Source organism: Panthera leo, chromosome E1, assembly GCF_018350215.1.
Source record: "Panthera leo isolate Ple1 chromosome E1, P.leo_Ple1_pat1.1, whole genome shotgun sequence".
Lineage (NCBI taxonomy): Eukaryota > Metazoa > Chordata > Mammalia > Carnivora > Felidae > Panthera > Panthera leo.
The window spans coordinates 18163793-18189221 of NC_056692.1; the positions used below are offsets into that span (position 1 = coordinate 18163793).

Below are 25429 nucleotides of genomic sequence, written 5' to 3' on the forward strand. Positions count from 1 at the left end.
TCCAGCCATGGAGTCCTTGCCCCATGAGCATCACAATGACCAGAGTGCTTGTGACTTTGTGTCCATTGCAGGTCCCAGCTGAACCCCTAACATGGCATAAGGTCAACACAACTTTGCTCAGAGGATGATCAGAGGTCATGATCCTTGATCTCAACTTTGTGCTTCCAGAACAATCTGACTACTAAACTCTGAGAATATCAGGACCAGAGTGTGTCTAAGCAGTCATCTGATCCAACACCTTCATTTCCTGAGAACCACTGAAGAGAAAGTCTTGCTCAGGAACATCAATTCAGAGAGAGGACTTCATTCTGAGTCTCTTAATTCCCAGCCCTCCCCTTTCCCTATGCACTTCACACCCTCAGAGAACTTGAACTGTGTGCTTGTTGTGAGAACTATTGACTCAGATCTCAGCTTCTGCAGCCCCAGAGGCTGTGGTTCAAATCCCAGCTCCAAAGGAGGGCAGAAACTGTACACATACACAGACACACATACAAGCAGGTATATATAATATACATATATGTGTAAATCCTTGTTAATGCACAGAATTTCTCTGGAAGGACATACTGTGCAAGAAACTTGTTTTGCTTCCTGGTTTGTCTCTAGGGAGGGGGTCTGGGTAGAAAGCGTGTATCTTTTTGTATCTTTGCACTTTTGCACTTTTTGAATTTATACGCAATAGCTTTCTGGGTTTTGCGGGGGTTTTTTGAGTTTATTTATTTATTTTGAGAGAGAGAGATAGGGCAAGCTGGGAGGGGCAGAGAGAGAGAAAGAGAGAGAGAGAGAGAGAGAGAGAGAGAGAGAGAGAGAGAGAGAAAACCCAAGCAGGTTCCCCCTGTCAATGCAGAGCCCCATGCCGGGTTCGAACTCACAAACCGTGAGATCATGACCTGAGCTGAGATCAAGAGTCAGAGGTTTAAATGACAGCCACCCAGGCACTCCTGATTTTTTTTTTTTTTTTAAGACATGTCTCCTCCCTTATTTACTGTGTATTTCTGGGAAATCCATTTAACCTGAGTTAAGCCATTTAACCTAATTATGGTCCCCTGAAGGGGCTACACTGTAAATTGCAAAGGCTAGCAGTCACACCCTCACTGGGTGTCATGGGACCAAGTTCAAAAGTTCCTCCGCTGTTGGGCTTTTCTTGGCATTTGGGAGTGAGGGACACTGTGATGGAGGCTCCCAGGCAGTGGGTGTGGCAGCACTATGGGAAGAAGGGAATGGGAAAAGGAGTGTGTGCATTGACTGCGGAACTTTCTTTAAGAGGAGGTTGGTTGATGAAGGAAGGGCAAGATTTCATAAACTCAAATTCTCAGTGTATCATCTCTCAAAATTTCGAGGGTGACAGGACGTGCTAGACGCTGTCCTTGGTCCTGAAGGGCTGTCAGCACGACCACGTTGTTTCCTGAGACCAGGAGTTAGTAATTCTAAACCAGAGGAGTGTTAGTTTCAACCTTTAAAAACGTCAGTGCAATTTGCATCTTGCAGCCCTCCTCTTCCTTGGGTGTTGGCTGCACCCACTTCCCAAGAGTTCTCATTATAGCTGCCACATCTCACATATCAGACCTACAGGGTACACCCGCCAACCTGTGTGCACCACATCCAGTGAGCACCCACTCCGTTTGCTAGCCCTCCAAATTCACTGATGTCAGATGGGAAATCAATGACTTTATGAGCAAGCAGAACCCTAACTTGCTCTCCCAGCTTAACTTGCTTCATTCGTGGACTGTACTATTTCCACCATCCACAAAGTTATTTTTTCATTTTTGAAAATGGCAAGGAAAGCACCTCTAACCCATGGCCTCACACTTGTGACAGATGCATGAATTCAAAGTGACCCTTGCAAGACCCTTCTACACCTGAGAGGCCTGAGAATTCAGCATGAGACTGCTGCGTGACAGTTTGGTCTGCTCTGACATCAGATGAGAGAGAAAATGAGTGCGAGGGTCCTCATAGTTCAGGGGAGATCCCAAGAGGCAGACAAGAGAGTCGCAGCCAGGCCTCAGTTGGACCCCACCTACTGGATCTTGGCACTATGAGGGGGGGGGGGGCAGAGAACACATACTCTGGCCCTTGCCTAGCTCTGCACCTGTTTCCTCTTCTCTCGCCCATTCATCCCAGTAGAAAACCTTCTGTTCCCCATTAGCAACTGCAGAATGAGATCATGTCTGGCCTGTTACATGGGCCAAAATGAAGAGGGAGGAAGCAGGTGGTGGATTGGGGGTGGCACGAAGGGGGCAAGTAACCCTTAGGTCAGCACTCATTTCAGCGATCATTTCTCCTCCTCCTACCCCATTTCCTGAGCACTGTTTTCTCTTCCTTTCTCAGTGGCAGAGTGAAGGCAGCAAAGAAGGGCATCTGGGCCTGTGGGGAGGAGGTCTGTGGGTTTAGAGGGCACTGGCAGCTCCATGCTGAACCGGGAACAGATTCCTGTCCAACTACTCTATTCTTCCTCTCCCTGTCTCATTCCTCACGTCACCAGCCTGGGGAGTGAATCCTGGCTGCACTATTAGTTTACTTGTTGTGGCAAATCATCAAACTTTCCAAAGTCTCATTTGCCTCATTTGTGAAATGGACACGCTCATCCCCAGAGGGGGTGTAGTACAGGGATTTGGTGAGGTGAGGGAGGAAAAGGCACAGAGCTGTCGACCACACTTGCTGCCCCACAGCACCCCGCGCTCTCCCCTCAGCCCGTGAGCACCCTACCGGTTCTCAGCCACCAGGATCTGCTCCAGCAGGCGGGCGGCCTGCACGCGCGTCTCCAGCTCCGGCGCCTGCAGCAGTCGCAGCAGCAGGTCGAGGCCGCCGTCCAGGCGGATGGCGTCGCACAGACCCTGGGCTACTTCTCGGCCCACGGCCGGCAGCAGCCAGGCCTCCTCCACTAGTTGGAAGACCTCGGCCAGGCCGGCGCCCACGGCCCGCGCGCCCCCCGCCTGCTTCAGCTCAGACAGCGCCTGCTGCAGCTCGGGCAGCGCGCGCTCCAGGGCGCCCTGCACCTCGGCGCCCACCCCGGGCGACACCTCGCGGGGCCCGCGGCCGCCCGCGGTCCACCATGGGCCCGCACCGCCGCCCCCGTCTGGCCCCGGCACCGCTAGACGCTCAGAGCCTGGCCTTGGGCCCGACATGGTGAAGAAGCGGCACAGCTTATAGGCGGAGAGGAGCAGCGTCAGGACCATGGGCGCGGGGCTGCGGGGTACATCCCCGGTCCGGAGGGGCGGGGCCGGGCGGAGCGCCCCGGAACTTGGGAAGAGGAGAACAGGAGGTGGGGACCAGGTAGAAGGTGCAGGAGAGAGGGATGGATAAAAGGGTACCAGGCAGGGGCGCTGGCCAGAAGTTTGGGGGAGGGGCGAGGGCGGGATCTGGAAAGGAGCTTTTGGGTAAAAGGATGCAGGCTCAGATGTAGAGGGTGGGCAGGAGGAGCCAGAGGGGAGCGAGGGATGGACCCAGACGTCAGCAGGTCTGGGAGGCAGCAACAAGAACAAAGCGCGGCTCCAGCCAGAAGATGCTCTGCAGCAGCCCCGCCTCGGACCAGCCGCAGCAAGGGAGCTGACACTCCGCCCCTCGGTCACGTGGGACTCCTCCTTTGCCGCCTGCGTAGCCTCGCACCCGAGCTTCCCCAGCCACAGCCACGCCCACGCCCTGCGGAGGGGTGGGCGAGGCGACTAGAGGAAGAGGGTGCAGAGCTATAGGACAGTCTCACTATCCCACAACGCACCCCCGCCCCCACCGCCCCCGAGCCCCCGACACTGCAACGAGAAGGCAACACCGTGGAGCGTGCGCCCTGCCCTAACTGTGGTCAAATCAACCATAATAACGATTCGGTACAACTCTCGAGACCCTTTAGGCCCGTTTCTCAAGCCTTGCAACATGCTTTAGGGGGTCGAGATTAGTGTTCCCATTTAACAGCTGAACCGACTGAAGCTCATAGAAAAGAGATTCCCCCAAGTCACCCACCTCTCTGGTTACGGAAGAGAAAAATTCAGTTGGAAACTCAGAATCATTCCTTCCAGGTAGTGGGAGGGTTTCAGGAAGCCTGTGGACCCCCAACCCTTGGCACAAAATCAGGCGTTCTGTGCCAGGGGCGTTTTCTGGAAAGAGGGATGCTACTTCTCAAGAGAGTCTAAAAGTGCCAAGAACTAGGCTATTCTTTGCGGATGGGGAGACTGAAGGTGGAGACAGGGAGCAGTGAATGAGCGGGAGACCAAGGAATCAAATCCAGTCCAAATAGTTAATATTCACCCAATTTGCTGTGCTGTGAAGACCAGCTTGGGGAAATCAATGCACCCAAGAGGTGAACCTAAACACGAAACTCTGTTATTGTTTTTTTTAAACAGAGTTTTAAAAAATTCCCCCCAGGGTGCTTACCAGCATTCCTTCAACCCCCCTTTCACTGCCCTAAATACACAACGGGTGGGTGACACACTCAGCCAGGGATGTGCCTGTTCAAACAGATCGCAGATAAACAACCATTTATGGAGAATGAAGTTGGCGCTACTCCAGGCATGAGGCATTTTGTCTGCTTTAGCTCATGTAACCCCCAACACATCATGAGGCAAGTATTAATAGTCTCACTTTACCAAAAAGAATACCAAGGCAGGCAAAACAGTTTGCCCAAGGTCACGCAGCCTCTGAGTGGCACAGTGGGCCTTCTTTCTGACCTTCAGACCCATGGTGCTAGTCCCCTTCTGACATGACACCGAGCTTGGCAAGGATCCTATTCACTGTTCTCTCAGGTCCAGAGTTCCAGGAATGTGACCTTTGCAGCCACTGGGGTCTGGGGCACTGGGGGCTGGCCCAGAGATTGAGCAAATAGAGCAGCAGAGAAGGCAGCTCCTCTCCTCTGGCTCCTTCCCTCCCTGTCCCCCGCTCTCCCGCATCACAGTGGAGATTGCAGAGAGCCCAGAGCCCAGTTTGCCAGCCAGGCTAGAGGCTGGAGGCCCTGCCATGGCATCCCCAAGGCCCCTACTGATACTTGCCCTGCTGGCATGGGTGGTTCTGGCTGACCAAGGTGCAAGAGGGTGTTGGTGGTCGTTTGGGTCAATGAAGGGTGGGCGAGGGCGGTCTGGGCTTGGCCGTGCCAACTGATATCCCCTCTATCTCCTCCCCACAGAGTCGTGCAAGGGCCGCTGCACAGAGGGCTTCAACGCTGACAGGAAGTGTCAGTGTGACGAGCTCTGCTCATACTACCAGAGCTGCTGTGAGGACTACGTGGCTGAGTGCAAACCCCAAGGTGCGTCCGGAGGGGGTGGATGGGCCCGGGGTCCCCTCTGCAGCTGGAGACTCACCACCACCCACTGTGCCCACAGTGACACGTGGGGATGTATTCACTCTGCCAGAAGATGAGTACGGGGTCTACAACTACTTTGAGGAGCCCAGAGACAACAGCAGTGTCCTCCCACAGCCGGAGAGCACCACCCAGGGCCCCGACCTGCAGGCCCAGACTGAAGTGTCTCCTGACCAGGAGACCTTCGAGGAACCTTTTCTGAACCCTACACAGGGGACCCTGGGGCCTGAGACCTCTGATCAAGACATCCCTGAGTCCCCGGTGGAGGAAGAGCTATGCAGTGGGAAGCCCTTTGACGCCTTCACTGACCTCAAGAATGGCTCCCTCTTTGCCTTCCGAGGTGACTCCAGGGGCAGGTGTTGGGGGGTGGGGGTCTGCCTCTGGGACAACCCCTCCCTCACACAGACTCTCCCATTCTAGGGAAGTACTGTTATGAACTGGATGAAGAGGCAGTGAGCCCTGGGTACCCCAAGCTTATCCAAGATGTCTGGGGCATTGAGGGCCCCATTGATGCTGCCTTCACCCGCATCAACTGCCAGGGGAAGACCTACCTCTTCCAGGTGCCAGGCCCAGGGGCCGTGGGTCAGAGCCAAGGGTATCTAGACAGGGGTTGAGGGCTGCTGTGCCCAGTACTAGGGTAAGGCAAGATGGCTGGATCACAGCACAGCCTGGCTGGGGCTCTTGAGGACGGGAAAGCCCAAGGCTCCAGGTCCTGGGCAACAAGCCTAGAATTGGGACAGCTGCCTGGGGTGGGGGACTCGGCCTGTGCTCAGCCAGCCACCTCCTCACTCCCCCTTCCTTCCCTACCGCTTAGGGTCATCAGTACTGGCGCTTCGAGGATGGTGTTCTGGACCCAGATTACCCCCGCAACATCTCTGAAGGCTTCAAGGGCATTCCGGACAACGTGGATGCAGCCTTGGCTCTCCCTGCTCATAGCTACAGTGGCCGGGAGCGGGCCTACTTCTTTAAGGGTATTAAGGGAGTGGGTGGGGAAAAGAGCAGGCAGTGGGGCAGTCTGGGCTTTCCTCCACACTCCTCTATGGGGAGGCCTCAAATTACGTTCGGCACCCCCACTCCCCGGCCAGGAGCTCCTATCTCCAGCAGCCTTAGCGCTGGCTTTCTGGCCTCACTCATGAACCTCCCCCCATCCCATTTCCCCCTCAGGGAGACAGTACTGGGAGTATGAGTTCCAGCAGCAGCCCAGTCAGGAGGAATGTGAAGGCAGCTCCCTGTCCGCAGTGTTTGAACACTTTGCCCTGCTGCAGCGCGACAGCTGGGAGACCGTCTTTGAATTTCTCTTCGGGAGCAGATTCTCTGGTATGGAGGGAGGGAGAGCAAGCCTCGCTTTCTCCTCAAGAGGGCTGGGATCTCCAGGGTAGGGACAGGGCAAGGCTGGCAGGAGGGGGCCGTGATTGCGGAGCTGGGGTTCAAAAGCTGTTTGCTCAAGCCAGACTTTGCTTCTGTTGACCTTTGGGGGGAGGTCCACCTGGACCCCACACCTTGGACTTTGCCTAGTGCAGCTGAGGGCACAGCCAGCAGGAGGAGGGGCTATGACTGAGGCAAGTGGGGAGGGATGCAGTGGAGGAAGGCTAGGGCAAAGAGCACCGAACAGAGAGTCAGAGGGCTGGGGTGCTGTGCTCTGCCATGAGCTTGCTCTGCCCTCAGGCAAGGCACGGCCCATAGTTGGGCACCAGATGAACTCTCCAGGCCCACAACGCTCTCATTAACCTCTTCCCTGCCACAGGCGGTGCTGGACAGCCCCGGCTCATCAGCCGGGACTGGCCTGGTGTGCCCAGGCAAGTGGATGCGGCCATGGCCGGCCGCATCTACATCTCAGGCTCAGCTTCCCAATCCTGGGCCAAGAAGCAGAAGTCTAGGCGGCGTAACCGTAAACGCTACCGCTCACGCCGTAACCGTGGCCGAGGCCGCAGCCAGAATCCCCACCGGCAGTCCCGTTCAGCCTGGCTGTCCTGGGTCTCCAGTGAGGAGGACAGCCTGGGCATCTACGACTTTCGTGACTACAACATGGACTGGCTTGTGCCTGCCACCTGCGAGCCCATCCAAAGTGTTTACTTCTTCTCAGGAGGTGGGAGCCCGTGTCATCCCTGTAGCTGGTCTAGCTGGGGTCTTCCCTGCTGTCCCTGGTCCGCATGGACTGAACATGGCCCTTGGGAGGTGACTCCAGAAAGCCAGGCTGGGAGTCCTAGGCTGCGTTGTGGATGTTCACTCACCCTTCCGGGAGAGACCCAGGGCTTCTTTCTCAGGGCAGGGGTGTGTGGGCAGGGCCTGGCTGGGTCTCACACACCCTCTGCTGACCTCTCTTCCAGACAAGTACTACCGAGTCAACCTTCGCACACGGCAAGTGGACACTGTGAGCCCTCCTTACCCACGCTCCATCGCCCAGTACTGGCTGGGCTGCCCAGCCCCTGGCCGCCGGTAGGAATCGGAGCCTGCACAGCTGGGCCCTCCACTGTTCCTTCCTCAACCACTTCCGCCCATCCCAATAAAGACCCCTTGGTCCTGAGTTTAAGACTGCTGTCCTGACTGGAGTGGACAGGCAGAGACCGGGATCTGCCTGGGGAAAGGAGGGGAAGCTGGGCTGTCACGAAGTCTTGGAGGAGGAGAGTGTCCTTGTGTCCAGTCCAGGTTGGGCTCAGGCTTTCTCCGTGAACCGGAAAAGCTCCGGCCTGGGGAGGGCCTCACGAGTGCTAGGCTTCCTCCTGAGCTAAGGAGCCCCTAGCAGCCTACCAACGTTGGCGGGAGCTTGAACAGCTCTGGTGATGACAGGAGCCACCAAGTGCCTTTCCCAGCCCTGGGCTTCCTTTGCCTCTCGGAGTTGACTAGGGTCTTGGAGGAGAGAGATGGGGCAGAGGGCAAGCGGTTCTGGTTCCGCTTTTCTGCCCCTTCTGAGCCTGCAAGGTGGTTAGCCTAGGGAACTGGTCAGCATGCTCCCCAAACCCACCCCTAGGATGAGCCTTTCTTTGAGGCCTCTGTCTTGGGTCTGGGGTCTGGGGCACTGAGGGTAGGAGTGGAAAGGGCAAGAACTCAAAGGAAATCCAAATGCACCCACTTCTCTTAGAAAAGGGACTCAGAAGACTCACAAGGATGAATACTCTGTAAACAAAACAAAACAAAACAAAACACAAACAAGCATCTTTCTTAAAACTCCTCGATTGTACCTGTGAAACCTCCTCTGATTCCTGGACTCCAAGGTTCCTGGACTCCAAGAAGCCCATCTGGGCTCTCAAGGGGCCATGGAGACAGGGCTCGGTGTAGGCAAATCTCTAAAGCAGACCCGAGGGCAAGCTGGTGGTAACATCTGCTCTCCAGCTCTGCTGAGGGCGGACTGGCTGCGGTTCATCTGCCGTCTCCCTGTCAGCCTCCTCATCCTGTCCAGCTTCACCAGCCCAGCCCCAGGCTGTGGCACAGGACTGCATCCACCGTCCCCCGGGGGAACTGGGGCACTGGGGCACTGAGGGCTCCAAGGGGGAAGGTGAAGCAGTGGGAGTGCTAGAGAGAAGGATCTCTTTGGCTTCCTTCCGGGCAAATCCTGGGAGGATTTTCACAAAGTACAGGATTTCAGACACAGACTGTGGGGTGTGGGGTGTGAGGAGAGGGGCTCAGACCAGCTTTCTTTGTGAGGCCCTGGAGGAGCAGGGGCCAGAGAAGTTTTGCCCCATCCATACTCACACAAGCCCAACGCTGTCCCTGGCTTCTACTCTTCCCTCTGGGACTTCTCTGCTCCCCATCGGCTCGAGATGAAACCTCTCCCCTCCTGGAGGCGGGGCCAGCCTTCTGAGCAGGATAAAACCCCACAAGGAGGGGTGGTGTGGGCACAGCCTTGGCATGGCCCTCCGGCTCCTCATTCTCTGCCGGCTCCATGGCCAGCCCTGTGGATGCATCCTCAACAGGTGATCTGGTGGGGAAAGGGTGGGCAGGGGGAGAATGAGGGGGAAGGTGTGATGGGGAAAGGCTGAAGCAGGGGAGTGGAGTAGAGGCTTCAGGGTCAGCTGGGGGTTTTGAGGCTGGGATGGAGGCTTTTGTGGGGAGTCCCAGCTTGACCCCTACTCCGGCCCACAGGCCATGCCAGTGGGCTGGGTCCCCACCGGAGAAAGCGGACCACTTTCAGCAGAGGGCAGCTGCTGGAGTTGGAGCGGGTGTTTGCAGCCCGGCCCTACCCTGACATTGGCACCCGTGAGCACCTGGCCCGGGTCACCTGCCTTCCTGAGGCCAAGATACAGGTGAGCAGTGACCCGCTCTCAGGGTGGGGGTACTCTCACACAGCCCCTTTCCTCTGGGTATCCTGACTCCAGGTTTTGCTTTCCCTGTACCTGGGGGAGGGTGGATGGAGCCAGAAGAGATTCCTTTTTCCCTTACCAGGTGTGGTTCCAGAACCGCCGGGCCAAGAGAATCAAGAATACGAAGGCAGGAGGCCTAAGCCCGAGGCCAGAGCCCCCCCAGAGAGCCCGTTCTCTTCCAGACACCCTCCAGCAGTCCCGGGAGCCCCGAAAACTAGGCCAGCTCCCACCCTCCAACAGCACACCTCAGTGTGCCTCACTGTGTAGACATGCCTCCTGCTCAGCTCCTGGCTTGGGTCCAGGGCAGGGCCGGGCAGGGGCTAAAGCTGTAGCCTCATGGGGACCAGCTGGGGCTTCAGCGACCCACCTTTCTTCAGAACGAGCTACTCCCCACACCTCGTTGGGCAGCCTGTCTGACCTCATCTATGCCTCAGCCATTGTCACCAACCAGGACCACTCCTAATCTAAGTCCTGAACTTGTGAGACCCCTCCTCTGGCTCTGCAGCCTACCCCCGCCCGTTAGGACTGAACACATCAGAAGTGGATCCCCTGTCCCTCCTTTTACACAAGGGAGTTCTCTTATTGGAAGGAAGTTTAGCTCAGGGATCCCTCCCCTCCATTGTCCTCCAGGCCAGCCTAGAGTCACCAGCTACCCAGCACCCTGCTCCTCCTGGGGCATATGCCCATCGCCGTGGCAGGAGGTACCTTTAGAGAGAGGAGGTCAGGGCCATGTTTTCCACCTCTCACGCCAGGCCTGGCCCCAATTCTTCTCATCCCAACTGACAACTCCTCCTCCCTCTAAAGAATGGGCAGCCATCCCTCCATTTTAGCCCATTAGCTAACTGCTAAGTGAGTATGGTGAGGAGAGAACTGAAACTCATCCCAGATGGTGGGGAACCCACCCTTTTGTAGCCCAGGCCCCCTCTCCTGACCTACCACCACCTAGACAAATTAATCAGAACCATGGATCTGAAGAGGAAGTGATATTAGAGTAATACAGTGGAAAGAAAAGCTCCGGGCTTATGTTGATTTAATTTTCACAAAGATCAGATTGGCTGCCCTCTGACCCGAGGCTGTGGAGACAACCTGACAGACTTAGCATGGGGCGGGGGGGTGTGTGCGTGGCAACACTGGGTTTTCATATCACTGTCATCTGTAATACCAACTAATCTCCAAATAAAACCCAAACTCTATACCTTAATCTGGATTGTTGTGTGCTGCAAATGAATGGGGACAAGAGCCATTTGCTTTTGAAATGTATCTCCATCACCTAATCCCTAAACAGGGTCAGGTTCCACACAGATACTGGGTGGGAGGTATTACCCAGGCTTCTACTGGGATTAGTTAGGGGGACAGTTAATTGAAGGGTTTAGGGCTCTGGCTGACAGACCCTGGGGAGATGGGAGCCTCTGCTGGCACCTTCTGTTCCTGCTCCTACTGATTCCAGGACACTCCAGCTGCCTTCACCTCTGGAGCTGCTTTGCTCCAGAAAAGCATAGAGGGTCTAAACTGGATTCAAATCCTGGCTCTGCTATGTAACCTCGCAAATCTCTGAAAGTCTATGAGCCTGCAAGCCGGGGGGGGGGGGGGGGGGGGGGTTGGATAACGTATCTTCTCTCCATTTTGGGCATGAGAAGCAATGATGTTAAGTAAAGGGCTACATGTGATGTGTGACATGCTATAAAAGCTCTCAATTCATGCAAATTGCCTCTCCCTCTCCACACAGCAGGCTATGAGAAACTGGGAAGGCCCCAAACTTCTTGTTCCTCTGGCTTCCTGCCAAGCACTCCCCTTTGGGAAGCCCTGGGCCCAGACTGCACTGGAGAAAAGTATGGGACGGTGAGATGGAGTAAGCGGCGGAGAGCAGAGCTCCCTCCACTGCAATGAGAGCCAGAGGACAGGCCACCTGATCACTATCTCCAACTCTGCCCTTGCGGATGAAAAACCACTTTGCACGGTGCAGATCTCCTTGGCAGGAACTAGGTCTTCTACCCCTTGATCTCCAGAAGCTAGCACAGTACTTGGCTCATAAAGGAGTTCTCAGTAAGTGTTCGATACTACAGAAGCCTGTTGGCTTCTGAGTAGGGGATTGGGATCAGGTAAGGACCCCATTCTAGTGAAAGGGGTGTGTGTGTGGAAGGACTCCAATCTCAGGATAAGACGCCCTAGGTCAGAAGCTGTTTGAGGGGGCCTGCTCTTTATCTAACATTTGGAAGTCTTCGAACCTTCCAATCCAGGTATCTGGGGGATGTGAAAGCTTAAGGCTATGTGGGCACAACAGGCTACCTGGCCCACAGAGTTCAGCACTGGTATAGCGACGAACCCCCACAAAAATTCAGTGCATCTTCTAAACTACACTGGGTTGCCAGAAACATTATAAAATGCCACCTGCGCTTCTTCTCACAGTTGACATTCCTTTTAATCAACAATAGAAATTCTAAGATTTCTCAACAAAGTGATCTATGGTGGAAGAGAAGGACCTGAACCCTCCCTCTCTCTCACGTATTGTCTGGAGAAGCTCAGACTGGCAGAAACTGGCAAACACTGTAGAGCAAATGTCTACTGAGCCAATGTTCTTTCCAAGAACAGAAGAGTACCCTGGGAGAAAACAAAAGACCAAAGGAGCTCATGGTGTGAATAAATGGAAAGGAGTACACCATTAGGAACAGACCCTGAACAATGATCAGAACTAAGGAATCTTTGGGCTTCTGTGTTGTCACAAGACTTGAGATAAGAATACAGTGGACACCATAAATATTTATTGAATAAATAACTATCGCTAATAGTTTTTAAGTACACGTATACAGACTTTATCACTATACCATTAATCTAAGTTCTTGCAAGTTTAACGTTACACAGGGCAACCTAACAGTCTTTGGCTCCCTTTACAGAAGAAGGACCACAGCTGGTCATCTGATCTCTCTCAGCCTTTGTCTTCGGGAAGAGGGGCCTAAAACCATTTCCTCTTCCAACCTCCAGGATGGTTGTGAAGACCAAAAGCAACCATGGAAAGCAGTTACTCACCTATGCACATTTACAAACTATTTTTAGCACCCCGCCCCCCACAAATATTTTAAGAACCTACATAAAAAATCCTCCATTAGGCTTATGTATAACAATATGTGTACATACTCATGTTACGCGTACATATTCACGTGTATGTCTCTTCGTGTTCCCATATACAGTCAAACCTGACAACAATCCATACCTACAAAGAACATCTCCCTTTATTAGCTGAGACAATCCATGGTAGGCATACTCTTCCCACCAACACACACAAGCACAAAGAGATTTTCAATTAAAATCACACATACTGTTTTGCCATCTGAATTGGTTTCCTTTTTGGAGGCAGAGCAAAGGGTGATGGGGAGGTGGGAAGTTTAAGGAAGGCTGATGAGTGGCGGAGATGGGCAGAAGCATACAGAAAATGTGAAAAAGGCAAGCGGAAGAAAGAAGATGAAGACAGAAATGAAGATTCCAGAAAGGTAGCTGCCTAGCTCCCAATTTCACCATCCCATACCATACCAACCCGCCTTTCTCTTATTCGATGTCCTGTGATCAGTTCCTCTTCTGGCACAAACTGGAGAAAGGAAATCCTTTGTTTTTTTGGAGCCTACTGATCTAAATTACAGGTCTGCATCAAGGATGTATGCAGCAAGGGTGACCATCAATTTATGCACTTGGGCAATTTCAAGGCAGTACCGTCTGCTTCTTGGAAGGCCTGTATTCTATTTACTCCTGATGGAAAAACCCAGCCTCAGCAGTGCCCAGATGGACTGGAGAAGGCAGATGGGCACTGGGTTCAGAAGAAGGTACTGAAAGACCAGTTCTTTTCAGTTGTTGTCTCAGTCTCTTTTTTGCCCCTCTGGAAATTGACAGAGGATGCCCTCCCCGCCCCCTGCAGGACCAGCAGGTGGCCTTGGCTTGGCCCTCTAACCGGAGCTGAGGACAAGAGCCTGACAGGTTGACTGAGAGTCAGTGACTGGCAGCTGGGAGCCTGGAGTCTCCCAAAATCCACTCCACACTTTGATGAGGAACCATCAAAGCTCTCCCAATTCGCCTTCCATCGCCCGCACCATGACATACAGCTCGGCCAGACCCACCACAGAGGCCACGATCAATGCAGCCAGGACCCGCTGGGGAGAGAGAGAACCAGGCTTAGGGGATGCAGGTCAGCATTCAACTCTGCAGCCTCCAGCACCTCTAAGAAGAATGGGGGGAAGGGAAGAAAAGAGGATCTGGATTCTCTTCAGGTTATTATGTACCTCCATGACTGCTAGACAGCTCAATGCTCCTCCTCTAAATGTTTAACACCTAACTTGTTCAAGGCATCTTCACATACCTTCCTCCCTCTTCCACCAATACCCCCACCTGGGGCACCCTGCCCTGCCCAGTGCCTACTTACTGAGGCCATTTCTGCGAAGATATATTGACTTCCAAGGTAAGTGCAGACGAAGGCAGCTGCTACCGTGACAATAAAGTTGAAGATGGTGATGACCAGAGCTTTCACTGACCTCACTTTGGGGAAGAACCCAGGGAAGAAACCTTTAGGTCAGCATCCTCCATGAGGCCCGCCCTCTTATCTCAGGACTGCCTCCCCATCAAGTGGGTTACCCTCTAACGGCAAGGCTGAATAGCTTAGGCTTAAACCCAGAGCACTGGGGTGGAAAGAAGTGCCATGACCAACCCCTCCCAGGGAGAGGCTTTAGCAATCTGATTGCCTAGCATCTCACCTTGCTTTCCGAGGTCACTAAGAGTCCCACCGTGCCTCGAATCCTGGGAAAAAGAAAATGCAAATGATTTCAGAATGGAAGCAGCTCAGAGGTGGCCCAGAGAACACCCATTTGTCAGTCTGGGCTCTGCTCTCTTTATTCCCCAACATATTAACTCTGCCTTCTCCATGGATTCTGTTGTCTGGGACCGAATGGATTCTTTTCTGGACCACAGATCAAGCATTTCAGAGGAAGGGCATAGGCTCCCAATACCCATCTACTCCTCTCCTGCTCCAGGGCAGGAGCATGCCACAGAATAATAGGGAGCCCTGTCAGAAGAAAGGCTCCAAGGCTTGTCTCCATCTCTACAACTTTTAACAATCAGTCACCATCTGAGCCCAGAGTCTCAGTTAGGGAGTTGGGAATTAGACTGGGTTTGTAGGCAGCACAGAGCTTCGATGGTCCCTGAAGAGTATAAAAACCAAGCTTCCATGTTGTTTCTTCCCTATGTACCTCTTCCCAGCGCAGGGCTCTGCTTTCAGGGGCTACTCAGTCCAGGTACTGAAGAGCAGGCCCTTACCTGACAGGTGACGTTGTGGGTGATCCGCTTATATTCCTCGTTGGCCAGCTGTATCTTAATCTTCTCCAAACGGGCAACTAGCTCTGGGTTCTGGGGCAGAAAAATCAAATGACAAGGATATCCCCAGCTTTCTAGAAAGCATGTCACAACCACTGGTCTCAGGGGGCAAAGCACTGCTAAGGGTGCCAAGAGATTCATGTACCAGTTCTGCCCCCACTGTTTTGGAAAATTTTTGTGTGGCGGGGGGAGGGAGCGGGGGTTCTGGGAATCTGTTTTCCAAGCAGTCAAAGCAGAACAATATCCAGATCCCCCACCCCGGCTCTCAAGGATTTAAAAGACAAATGTCTGAGCCCAAAGATTGATTCATAAATCTGAATGTATCACGAGTAAGTCCAATTCAGCCAATACCCACTGTCACAAATATATCCCTTACATACCCGGGGAGGCTTCACAACCTCTGGGAGATAGATTTCACTGCCTTCTAGGAGCTCATGAAGGTATAGTGGGGAACCTGGAAAGAAAAGATTTCCACAAACATAATGATAAATAGAACTGAGGTCGAAGGATTAAGATCAGAGAAGGGTCTAGTCCTTCTATTCTTTCTACCAAAACAAAGCATGGCCATTCGTATCTCAATTCATCTCCAAGATCGTTTTCAATTGAGAAGAATCAAGGACAATTCCACATAAGTATCTCCTAGTGCGCATACTGACTTTTGAATGTCAGCTCTCAATTATCTTGCCAATGTCACAACTAACACGTAAGCCACTTACACTTGCCTTTAGATTAGGTCATGCTGCGGCCACAACAGAACTGCCCAATATAGTTTTCGGTCACAGTAATGCTAAATACTCAGAGGACAGCGTACTAGATGACCTCTATAGTCTACCTTTTGTATGTCTGGGCAAGCCATGCTAATTATGGCAAAAGACCTTACAAGCCAGTGTGGTCTTAGTCCCTCCCTTTACAGTTAAGGGAACTGAGACCCAATGAAAGGAAATGACTTCTCCAAGGGGAGTTTGTGGCAGAGCTAGGACTAGGACTCAGATGCTACTCCAGTTCAGGTCTTTGAACAGAGCTTTCCATAATCCTATGTAAAAAAAACAAAAACAAAACAAAAAAAGAAACTATCAGATTTAACTTGTTTTTGAGATGGAAAGAAATCCAGATCCCCAAACAGAACAAGCTCACTATTCTAAGTAGACCTGGTCTTCCTCAAAGATCAGGCGGCCCTAAGTAGGCCTGGTAGTTCACGAGGAGACTTTCAAGAGAAAAAAAGTGCACAAGTAAATTTGGTCATCCGCGAGAAATCCCCATGGAAGTTGTTAAGCCAGTGGGCTGCCCTACGGTTTATGAGGTGACTCTTGGGTTGGCTAGATGACCGTTCGCGGGCGAAGGAGAGTGATGGATTTTTTCCCCCCTCATAGCGATGACAGAGGTGGGAAAAGGCTCAGGAAGGACAAGACTCTGGAAAAACGGAGGCGAGTCCGGGTTGGAGACGGGCTCACCCCTCTCTCTCAAGTACTGATGCAGATCTCGGATCAAGCGGAAAGAAACCAGGCGCGCGGAGCCACTGGGAAAATCACCACTCTTGGGCTTCTTCCCTAGCGCGGTCTCAAGTTCTGCCCGCAGCTTCCGGGGCAGCTGTTCTGGCTCCAGCTCCCCGCCGGGGCCCAAGGCGCGCACCAGCCGCTCGCCGGCAACCAAGCGAGACGCCATGTCCAGCGGCTTATGGTCAGGTGACCCGGGGCCGGGACTTCCGCCCATCGCGCACCGGAAGGAGCATGGAGTTCGCCGAGCGGGACGAGGCGGGGCAGAGGGCCAAGGGGGCGGGGACGCGGCGCGGGGCAGTGTGGGGCGGGGGGGCAGAAAGCCTCCCGGCCGCGGGTTGGGCCCAGAGTCAGCAGCCGAGCGGGCGCTCGGGCGGGACATGGCGGGGTGTGTGGCCCGACGGGCCCTGGCCGTGGGCAGCCGCTGGTGGTCCCGCTCGCTAACCGGGGCCCGGGGGCCGAGGCCGCTCTGTGCGGCGGGTGGAGCTGGGGCCTTCCCACCAGCGGCGACCACGACGACGCGGAGGCACCTCTCGTCCCGGTGAGGGACGGAGCGCGGGGGCCGTACGTGGAACCCGGGGAGCGTGTTCTCGGTCAGCGAGGAAGCAGGAGGCCGGGCCGGCAGAGGGTGATTGGAGTTCGACTTGGGAGAGGGTCCCGGCCGGGAGCCGACCTGCCCTGGCTGGGATGTGTGCCAGGAACAGAGAAGGGAGCGCGGCCCAGAGCCCTGAGTTGCGCAGGGCTGGCTCTGAAGGGGAGCTAGCAACCCTCCCGGAACGAATCCTACCTCCCCAAATGGAGATCCCGAGCGCTGTTGTTAATGGGCAGCCCTTTAATGAAGCCCTAGGGCTTTTGACTTGAACCCCCAGCCCCGGATTGGGACAAGGCCTCCCAAAGAAAGATGCTCGAAGTGGGAAGCAGGACTCTTGAGTGTGGGCCCTGCGTGGGTTCCAGGTTTCAGCCTGACCTTGGGGAAACTGGTTCTTTCTGTGTGACTTGGGGAGGGGGTTCGGAGGCCATGGGGGTGATGTGAACATTGTCTCTAGCTATGGGACAGGCAGATCACATTGGGGCTGGAGGATCAAGTGAGAGGAAGCATAAGGTTCACATCTCCAAAATACTAAGAATAGCAGACCTTTGAAGGACCCCTAGAAAGAGCAGCCCTGTCCAGAGAGGTCACAGAACACTGACCTTTTAGTGGCTGAGATTAGACCCTGGTATTGGGGAGAGATGATCACTATTTGCAGTTTAAGACCCCTGTGAAATTTGATGTAAATCCGAACAAAAACTAGATTTAGAGACTACTAAGTGCAGTGCAGGGAGCATGGCAGGACATCTGGAGATGATGCCCTCCAAGGGCAGGGTGAAGGCTGCAGTTTAGGGGGGTAGATAGAGATGGAATAATTACAGAACAAATATTTTTTGAGCACCTCATATACACTAGGCTCTGAGGGGAAACACAGGCTAATCAGACATAGGCATTGCTCCCAGGGAACCTACAGTCTCTAGTGGAGATAAGACACGGGCACAAATAACAGAAATGCAAGGTGGGAAGGTCGGTTAAAATGCTGTGGGAGGTCAGGAGGGTGGGTCAGGAAAGAAACAGAGGCAAGGGGTACAAATAATGGTGGGAGGGCATGATATGAGAAAGGCAGAGAGAGAAGAAAGGGTCTGGGTGCAGTCAGACCTAACACAGAAACTGAGGCAGGACCTAAAAGAGGGAAAGGCAGAATCTGGAGTGGTGGTTTGGCAGGACCCTTACCTGCTTCACCTGCCCCTCTGCCTGGCCCCTCTGTAAGTACCCTAGTAGCTTTTTCTGTTGCTGTAGGTACGATTACCTTCTCAGCTCTTCAGCTGCTTGTTCTTTTCTATCCTAATCAGAAACCGACCAGAGGGCAAAGTTTTGGAGACAGTTGGTGTGTTTGAGGTGCCAAAACAGAATGGAAAATATGAGACTGGGCAGGTGAGTGCCAAGCTGGGTCATCTTTCATTTTCGAGGTGCGCCCTGTTTCTGAAAGCATCAGCTTTGGTCATAGACCCAGATGTTAACAGTTTTCCGCCTTGGTGTTTAGTGCCAGATCGGAATCACAAATTCAAGATGGGGTTTCTGTTTTCCTGGATTTGAATCCATTTCACGTGTCACTGGGTTCCCTTTCCAAGTTAGCATGGACAGAGGTAATGTGGACCACAGCGAGGAAAGAGCCAGATTGTTGAAGAGTCCTGTAATATAGTGGATGGTGGGAAGCCCGTGGAGGGAACTTTTAGGAAAGGAAACCTTTGATGCTCGTCATAGTTGAATTGATTGCAGTGTCATATAAGCTGTGGGTGTGAGGCTCTTGTTTTTGTATCAGCTTTGTGCCAGATCCACTGAGATAGATTGAGACCCCTTGTAAGTCAGGACTTTTTTTTTTTTTTTTTTTTTTTTTTTTAAATTCAACTCCTCGTCCCCACCCTCCCACCCCCTTTTTTTGGTTTGCCTGCAGTGGACCGGGTGTGTATGGGAGTTGAATCAGAAAGCAATACCTTTGTGGAGTTGGCAGTCTAGAGACAAACTATGATGGGGTTGGTGGCCAAGCACTGTGCTAAGTGGAGGGGAGGTCAGGGAAGTCTTCCTAGAGATTTAAGCTACAGCCTGAAGGAGCAGCAGAAGTCAGCCAGGTGAAGAGGGGGCGGGGGATAAGAGTGTCCTGAAGCTGGTGGGGGGTGGGTCACAGAGTTTAAGAGAAAGACTGGCAAGACGTCTGGTGTTGCGGCTACCTGTGCTGCTTAGCGGTCTGGGTCCCACCTGCAAGGACTTGGGGACTGCACACTCACGGAGACCTCTCTTCCCTCCTAGCTCTTTCTTCATAGTGTTTTTGGCTACCGAGGTGTCGTCCTGTTTCCCTGGCAGGCCCGACTCTATGACCGGGATGTGGCTTCTGCGGCTCCCGAGAAGTAAGTACCCCTGTCATTGTGCCTCATGGTACCCTTAGGAGGAGGCCTGAGTCATGGCCGACATACGTAATTGGGGTCCCAGGGGTGAATCCAATATCCTCCTGGGCCATCGGAACAGTCCCAGAGTACTTCCTGGACACCATGGAGACAAAAGTGCTGAGTGCCAGGGACAGTCTTATGCCAGAGGGTCCCTTTAGGCCCTCCCAAGATGCTTTCCCAAGCTGTTCTCTGTTTGCATTATAAGTAGCCCAGAAGGCATTTGAGGGACTAATTTTCTTGATTTCTTGACATTCAGTTAGAATCTTTCAATCTCTTTTCCCTGGAATACATTAAAACAGAAAAGGCCCAGCTCCATTAAGTCATCAGAGACAGCCCCAGGGATGCGAGAAGAGCGGGGTACCTGGGGCTCCAGGATTGGAAGGAGGCAGCAATTTGAATTTTTCAACATGGCCCCTTTCCAAGGAGTAGCCAGAGAGTAAGACAAATGGTGACTCTGCACAGTGGGTCCCCCGTGTTCCTTTGTTACCCCTGGCTGGGCCGGGGTGTTGCTGTGCCGGTACCTGGCTTATGCCAAAGCCCCTTCCGGTCAGGCACTAGTCTGTTGAGGTGAGGAGGTAGGGAGCTAGGGCAGGCACTGCTTCTCTTTCTCTTGGGGTGATCTTAGGCTTCTTCCCCTACCCTACCCTACAGAGCAGAGAATCCTGCTGGCCATGGCTCTAAGGAGGTGAAAGGCAAAACTCACACTTACTATCAGGTGCTGATTGATGCCCGAGACTGTCCACATATAGTAAGTAAGCAGGATGGCTGGGCTGGGGGTTTCTCTTCATGGGAAAGGCCTGAGCCTGATGGGGACAGAGGGAGGGAGAAGGGTCAAATAGAGCCCAGATCAGCACTGGGCCCTGAGTTCTCAGGACTGGATAGCGACTAAGAAAATCTCTGACTCGCTTCTTGCCCTAGTCTCAGAGATCTCAGACAGAAGCTGTGACTTTCTTGGCTAACCATGATGACAGCCGGGCCCTCTATGCCATCCCAGGTGAGTAGTGAGCATCTGAATGTGCCCGTCGATGAGAGGTCTGGTGTCTCTCAGCGAGGAGATGCCGATGCCTTTCTGACGTCCTTTAATCTGCTGGGAGGGATTATGGTGACTGAGAGTGCTGGTGCCAGGCTCGTCCCACCTTGAGACAAGGCCAGGAATTGTGTTTCTTCCCAGCCTTGTTCCTCCCCTTTCCTCTGTGAGTTTCACTGTCTCTTTTCTGTCTCTGTGCCAGGCTTGGATTATGTCAGCCATGAAGACATCCTCCCCTACACCTCCACTGATCAGGTTCCCATCCAGCATGAGCTGTTTGAAAGATTTCTTCTGTATGACCAGACAAAAGGTGATCTCTCTCAAGAAAGGAAGCTGGAATGGAAGGGCCCTTTCTTCAAAGACAGTAGCATAGAAGTAACTTCAAAGCTGTATACCCACAACCTTATTCAGCCTCCCATTAGCATACCAAGTCAGGTGGATGACTGTTGTCTCTGCCTAACAGATATGGAAACTGAGGCTCAGGTGATGAGAAGGAAATCAAGGTTGCTAGTTAGAGGCAAGGTCATGGTTACAGCAGGGTCTGAAAACTTGGGCTCCTGACTCCCAGCCCATTTCTCTTCCCACCACGTCACAGACCTCCGGGCTTATTCCTGGCGACTCTGGGCCTTTTTCCAGCCCGTGCTTTTGTTTTATGTTTGGGTGCCTTGTTTGCCTGGGCCAGCATTGGGAAGAGTTTTCTAGGAGGGGCAGTTGGAGAATGAGTGCAACACCCGGGACTCTGGCCTGGACCAACCAGTTATATCTTGCCCCAGCACCCCCTTTTGTGGCTCGGGAGACGCTACGGGCCTGGCAGGAGAAGAATCACCCCTGGCTGGAACTCTCTGATGTCCACCGGGAAACAACTGAGAACATTCGTGTCACAGTCATCCCCTTCTACATGGGCATGAGGGTATGTATGGGCCTGGCCTGGGCCCCATCCCTCAGGGATAGGCCCCGGTTGCCTGTGGTGCCCCCGTGTGACTGACGGAGAGTGGGTTCTGCTTCCAAGTGCTGCACACATTAGATCAACACTAAGACCTAGAGCAGGGAGACACTCAGGTTCTGGGAAGGAGTCCTCCAGGCTGACTTTCCTTCTCTTCTGGTTCAAAGGGCATCCCGTGTATGTGTGTATGCAGAATACATATGTGCGTGTTTAAATCAGCAGAGGCTGATCTTCACACATTGTATGTAGTAGATATTTATTGGGTTATTTCTTGCCTGGTTGTGAGCCTCAAAAAGAAATGAAACACTGGCCCTGCCTTCCAGGAGGAGCTCCTGGTAGTGGGAGAGGCCAGCATAGAGCATATTGGGTATCGTAACGCTGTTGGGCTACGGAAGGGCAGAGGCGGGCAGTGGCCTGGGCCAGCAGTGGCTGTAGGGGCTGGGGCAGCAGCTGGAAGACCGGAGAGAAGGGAAGGGCCTTGTGGCTGATTTCCGTTGGCATCCAGCTCCGCTGGTGATCTTGATAGAATGAGGAGGAGGGAGGCCAGAGATCGGTCCAGGGGAGGCGGCCTCCGTTTGGGCTTGTTGGCCGTACGTAGTTCAGCGATCACCCCACAGACACTCGCAGCATTGTTCTGCCTCCGTAACCTTCCGGGAACACGTCTACTCAGTTGGAGAGATGTTGATCGGAATGGACTTGGTCCTGCCCTCTGGGACTTAACTTTTTTTTTTCCCCCCCCAGGAAGCCCAGAATTCCCATGTCTACTGGGTGAGTGTTTCCCTGTGGGAGGAGAGAAGCTCAGGAGTTGTGCCCGGTGTGGGGGGCAGGTGGAGGTGGGGAGTTTGCCTCTGGGGGATATGGCTGTGTGCTGCAGGTGTCACTTTTTGTTGCCTTTTGCTCTCCTGGAATTCTGGGGGGACTGGCCCAAGGTCTGTTCTTTCTCAGATGTGAACTCTCTCCTCTGCCCCCACAGTGGCGCTACTGTATCCGCTTAGAGAACCTCGACAGCGACGTGGTGCAGCTTCGGGAGCGACACTGGAGGATATTCAGTTTGTCTGGCACCCTGGAGACAGTGCGAGGCCGAGGGGTGGTAGGCAGGGTGAGCATCCTCAGGCCAGTAATGCCCGGTTCATGGTCCTGCCCGGCAGGCCTGGGGGCTGAGTGCACGCTGTCGTGTTCTGTGGCTAGGGACCAGAGGCTTTGTGTGTGAGCGCATTGGGCTGCTTTGGGTGAAACCTTACAACGACCCTGTGAGATAGGTCTCTTACAGCCTGTCCCACAGATGAAGGGAAAGCGAAGCTAACTAAATAGCCCACAGTCCTGTGGCTAGTAGTAGCGGGACCTGGATTTGAATCCAAGTGAGTCTGACGTCAAAGTTTGTGTAGGGTTCTTGTTGCCAGCACAGAGCCTTACCAAAAATATGAATTTGAGCGCCCTTAGCTGGGGCTCCCCCCCCCCCCACCCCACCCCGTCCCCAACCACTACTCCTGGTTGTCCTTCCTCTGCCTCCTTACATGCCTGCATCCCCTTTTGGCCCATGAGATCTGATTTTGCAAATCGTGCATTACCCCACCCTGTCTCCTGAGAAATAAGGCACGAGAAATGGCCAGGGGCCACATGTAACGTGCATTTATCCAAGTCAGTAGGGACTTGGGAGGCAGGGTGGGATACTGAGTAAGGACAGGGCTTTGGAGTTAGATGGTCTGAATGCCAGCTGTGTGTGGTTTACTCCTCACGTAACTTTGGGCCAGTTATTTAACCGGAAATCTCAGTTTTTTCCTGCTAAAATGGGGATCACACCTATTACCTCCTAATTATTAGCAGATTTAAGTCAGCAGAGGTTGGCAGAGCACATGGTGCCTGGCTCTTGGGCACTCAGTGAATGGGCGCTGGAAGGGGTATTTACAGAGTAGGTCCTGTGCCTGTGATCTTTGCCCAGGGCCCACAGACGTTCGGTGTGAGGTTCTCTTTCCCAGAATCCGAATTAAAGGCCGGGGTCAGTGGCCGTGCTGTGGGAGGAGGTACTGGCAGGCAGTCATTGTGGGAAGCATGAGGGGGCATCCAGTCCTGATGAACAGGCAGTCAGCACGTGGCTCCCGGGGTACAGGAGCTTGTCTGGCCTTACCTATCTTGTCCACACCCTTACAGGAGCCAGTGCTATCCAAGGAGCAGCCTGCGTTCCAGTACAGTAGCCACGTCTCCCTGCAAGCTTCCAGCGGGCACATGTGGTAAGTATGTGCCGGGACGGGGCACCGAGACTCCACAGACACACCTGCAGGTCAGAAAAGTGAGAGCTCGGTTTGCGGTGAATTCTGGGCCAGGTTACATCTTGCGGTGGAGTCTTCTCTGCTGTTCATTGTTGTGTGGGACTTCTTTGATTTTTTTTTAGAGAGAGAGGCACGACCCGACCTGGGAGAGAGAGGGAGGGGGGAGGGAGGGAGAGAGAGAGAGAGAGAGAGAGAGAGAGAGAGAGAGAGAGAGAGAGAGAGAGAGAGAGAGACAGACTCTTAAGCAGACTCCATGCTCAGCACAGAGCCCAACTCGGGGCTCAATCCCACGACCCTGGGATCATGACCTGAGCCGAAATCAAGAGTTGGACACTCAACCAATTGAGCCACCCAGGTGCCCTCCATGTCTGATTTTTTATAACTACCTGTGTTCTAGTTTCCCTGTGATTTTGTGAACTGAGGACTTGGGCCGAAGAGGTCTGGTGCTCATTAGTTGGTTCTTTCCCTGGGTGGTTCACTCCTTAACCTGGAAGTATAGTTGGGTAGCTCATGCAGTGTGCATCTGAGGGCCAGAATCAGGGCAGCTGTATCTTTTCTCATGTAGGGCCAGGAAGGGCCCTTGGGTTTCTGGACCAGTGTGATCCTGACATGGACCAGGCAGAAGAGAGCCCAGGCCTCCCTCATCCTGCTGTGTTCAGTTCTGGAGCTGAGGGCATAGGGCTCTCCAGATCCTTAGTGGGGGGCCTCAGCCTTCACTCCCTCTAACCCAGGTGCTCTCTGACCACAGGGGCACGTTCCGCTTCGAGAGGCCTGATGGCTCCCACTTTGATGTCCGGATCCCTCCCTTCTCTCTGGAAAGCAATAAAGATGAGAAGACACCACCCTCAGGCCTTCACTGGTAGGCCAGCTGAGGCCCGTGTGCCTAGGCTTGGCCCCTGAAGAACAGCTCTGGTCCCACAATTGCTGCAGAACTCTCTTTACCATGGGCCACAGTGGGTCTGTCTGTCGTTTGCACCATTTGATCGTGGGCTTTTTTGGTGGGTGGGTATAATTTTCTCCGGAAGACCCTTGTAGGACTCCTCTGAGGCTGGCTTCCCCTGGCTACACTGTGTTCCAGTAAACCTTTCCACCAGGAATTCTGTGTTCAGCTGCCACAGGCCTGGGGTTTCCTGGCCTGTCACACGAGTTGTTTGAGACATGAGGTTTGGTCAATAAACCAGTGCACACTTGGCCACCCTCGCCATTTCTGCCCCCAGGGGTCTCAGGCTCCCTTTTTGATGCCCTGGGGGCCTTTGGTTGCTTTCCTTGCTGCCCTTCCAGGAAGCTGCCCCATCTACTAGAGTATGTATGGGTTTCCCTCCCGAAGCTGGGGGTTGGCTGGATGTTTCCCAGGGTCGCGGTGCCCCAGCCAGCAGGGTGGGGGCTAGACTGGACTCCCTTCTTTATCCTGCCAAGTGCAGAGCAGGAGGCCAACATCGGGCTCAAGCTCTCAGCACTGGCCAGCCATGGACATCGCTGGCTTCCCTGAGCCTGGGAAGGAGGGCAGCAAGCCACATGAGTTCCCGGGAATAACAGGCTTGCCAGATGAGCACGCGTCTCTCAGGCCTCCAGCCCACCCATGCAGAAACTCAGCGAGGAGCTTTAGGTACGTATGGACGGTGACTGAGCCAAGCTACTTTCTGAGCTGCTTGCTCACACATCTCCAAGAGCCAGAGAAGAAATGTGCTGCATTTTCCCCTGAATCTTAGGATTCCTGCTTCCCTCCTACCGTAGTGATTGTCGAAGAGGTTGTTTATTCTTGAATTAATATTAAATCTCAGTTCCAGCCCTTATTAGT

The 25429-nt window shown here is 53.6% G+C and overlaps 4 protein-coding genes across 7 annotated transcripts; 3 read left to right on the forward strand and 1 right to left on the reverse strand.

The window, feature by feature from the left end:
- Nucleotides 1-4844: 4844 nt before the first annotated feature.
- On the forward strand, nt 4845-7805 carry VTN (vitronectin). Its single transcript, XM_042915519.1, has 8 exons — nt 4845-5005; nt 5108-5227; nt 5304-5621; nt 5702-5841; nt 6096-6252; nt 6446-6598; nt 7026-7367; nt 7609-7805. The coding sequence occupies exons 1-8, from the start codon at nt 4942-4944 to the stop codon at nt 7719-7721; spliced, it is 1407 nt and encodes a 468-aa protein (XP_042771453.1). The 5' UTR covers nt 4845-4941; the 3' UTR covers nt 7722-7805.
- Nucleotides 7806-8535: 730 nt separating this feature from the next.
- On the forward strand, nt 8536-10769 carry SEBOX (SEBOX homeobox). The gene is made up of 4 exons (XM_042916744.1): nt 8536-8593; nt 8679-8774; nt 9350-9522; nt 9662-10769. Exons 1-4 carry the CDS (start codon nt 8536-8538, stop codon nt 10040-10042), a joined length of 708 nt encoding a protein of 235 aa, XP_042772678.1. The 3' UTR covers nt 10043-10769.
- Nucleotides 10770-12321: 1552 nt separating this feature from the next.
- Nucleotides 12322-16604, reverse strand: TMEM199 (transmembrane protein 199). 2 transcript variants are annotated; one of them, XM_042916585.1, is made up of 6 exons: nt 16380-16604; nt 15309-15382; nt 14872-14961; nt 14313-14355; nt 13985-14097; nt 12322-13715 (listed from the first exon to the last, which is right to left on the reverse strand). In XM_042916585.1, the coding sequence occupies exons 1-6, from the start codon at nt 16588-16590 to the stop codon at nt 13620-13622; spliced, it is 627 nt and encodes a 208-aa protein (XP_042772519.1). In that variant the 5' UTR covers nt 16591-16604; the 3' UTR covers nt 12322-13619. The 2 variants fall into 2 exon arrangements, with proteins under 2 accessions (XP_042772519.1, XP_042772520.1); XM_042916586.1 differs by having other exon boundaries at nt 13706-13782.
- Nucleotides 16605-16734: 130 nt separating this feature from the next.
- Nucleotides 16735-25424, forward strand: POLDIP2 (DNA polymerase delta interacting protein 2). 3 transcript variants are annotated; one of them, XR_006196322.1, is made up of 12 exons: nt 16735-16962; nt 18303-18384; nt 19258-19355; nt 20046-20142; nt 20313-20388; nt 20624-20731; nt 21195-21331; nt 22106-22132; nt 22338-22463; nt 23513-23592; nt 24380-24933; nt 25048-25424. XR_006196322.1 is itself a non-coding variant. In XM_042914665.1 (11 exons), the coding sequence occupies exons 1-11, from the start codon at nt 16802-16804 to the stop codon at nt 24492-24494; spliced, it is 1107 nt and encodes a 368-aa protein (XP_042770599.1). In that variant the 5' UTR covers nt 16735-16801; the 3' UTR covers nt 24495-25424. The 3 variants fall into 3 exon arrangements, 1 of the variants encoding a protein (XP_042770599.1); XR_006196323.1 differs by having other exon boundaries at nt 25053-25424; XM_042914665.1 differs by having other exon boundaries at nt 24380-25424.
- The last annotated feature ends 5 nt before the right edge of the window (nt 25425-25429 follow it).

Excerpts from the sequence above, each read along its gene's own strand:
- VTN (XM_042915519.1), top strand. The coding sequence starts at position 4,942 with ATGGCATCCCCAAGGCCCCTACTGATACTTGCCCTGCTGGCATGGGTG. Across the intron at positions 5,622-5,701 it reads CTCCCTCTTTGCCTTCCGAG|GGAAGTACTGTTATGAACTG; the intron begins GTGACTCCAGGG and ends CTCCCATTCTAG. Across the intron at positions 6,253-6,445 it reads GCGGGCCTACTTCTTTAAGG|GGAGACAGTACTGGGAGTAT; the intron begins GTATTAAGGGAG and ends TTTCCCCCTCAG.
- SEBOX (XM_042916744.1), top strand. The coding sequence starts at position 8,536 with ATGGAGACAGGGCTCGGTGTAGGCAAATCTCTAAAGCAGACCCGAGGG. Across the intron at positions 8,594-8,678 it reads GACCCGAGGGCAAGCTGGTG|CTTCACCAGCCCAGCCCCAG; the intron begins GTAACATCTGCT and ends CATCCTGTCCAG. Across the intron at positions 8,775-9,349 it reads TGAGGGCTCCAAGGGGGAAG|TCCGGCCCACAGGCCATGCC; the intron begins GTGAAGCAGTGG and ends CTTGACCCCTAC.
- TMEM199 (XM_042916585.1), bottom strand. The coding sequence starts at position 16,590 with ATGGCGTCTCGCTTGGTTGCCGGCGAGCGGCTGGTGCGCGCCTTGGGC. Across the intron at positions 14,962-15,308 it reads AGGTTGTGAAGCCTCCCCGG|AACCCAGAGCTAGTTGCCCG; the intron begins GTATGTAAGGGA and ends TTTCTGCCCCAG. Across the intron at positions 13,716-13,984 it reads TCTTCGCAGAAATGGCCTCA|CGGGTCCTGGCTGCATTGAT; the intron begins GTAAGTAGGCAC and ends CTCTCTCCCCAG.
- POLDIP2 (XM_042914665.1), top strand. The coding sequence starts at position 16,802 with ATGGCGGGGTGTGTGGCCCGACGGGCCCTGGCCGTGGGCAGCCGCTGG. Across the intron at positions 18,385-19,257 it reads GAAAATATGAGACTGGGCAG|CTCTTTCTTCATAGTGTTTT; the intron begins GTGAGTGCCAAG and ends CTTCCCTCCTAG. Across the intron at positions 20,389-20,623 it reads GGCCCTCTATGCCATCCCAG|GCTTGGATTATGTCAGCCAT; the intron begins GTGAGTAGTGAG and ends TCTCTGTGCCAG.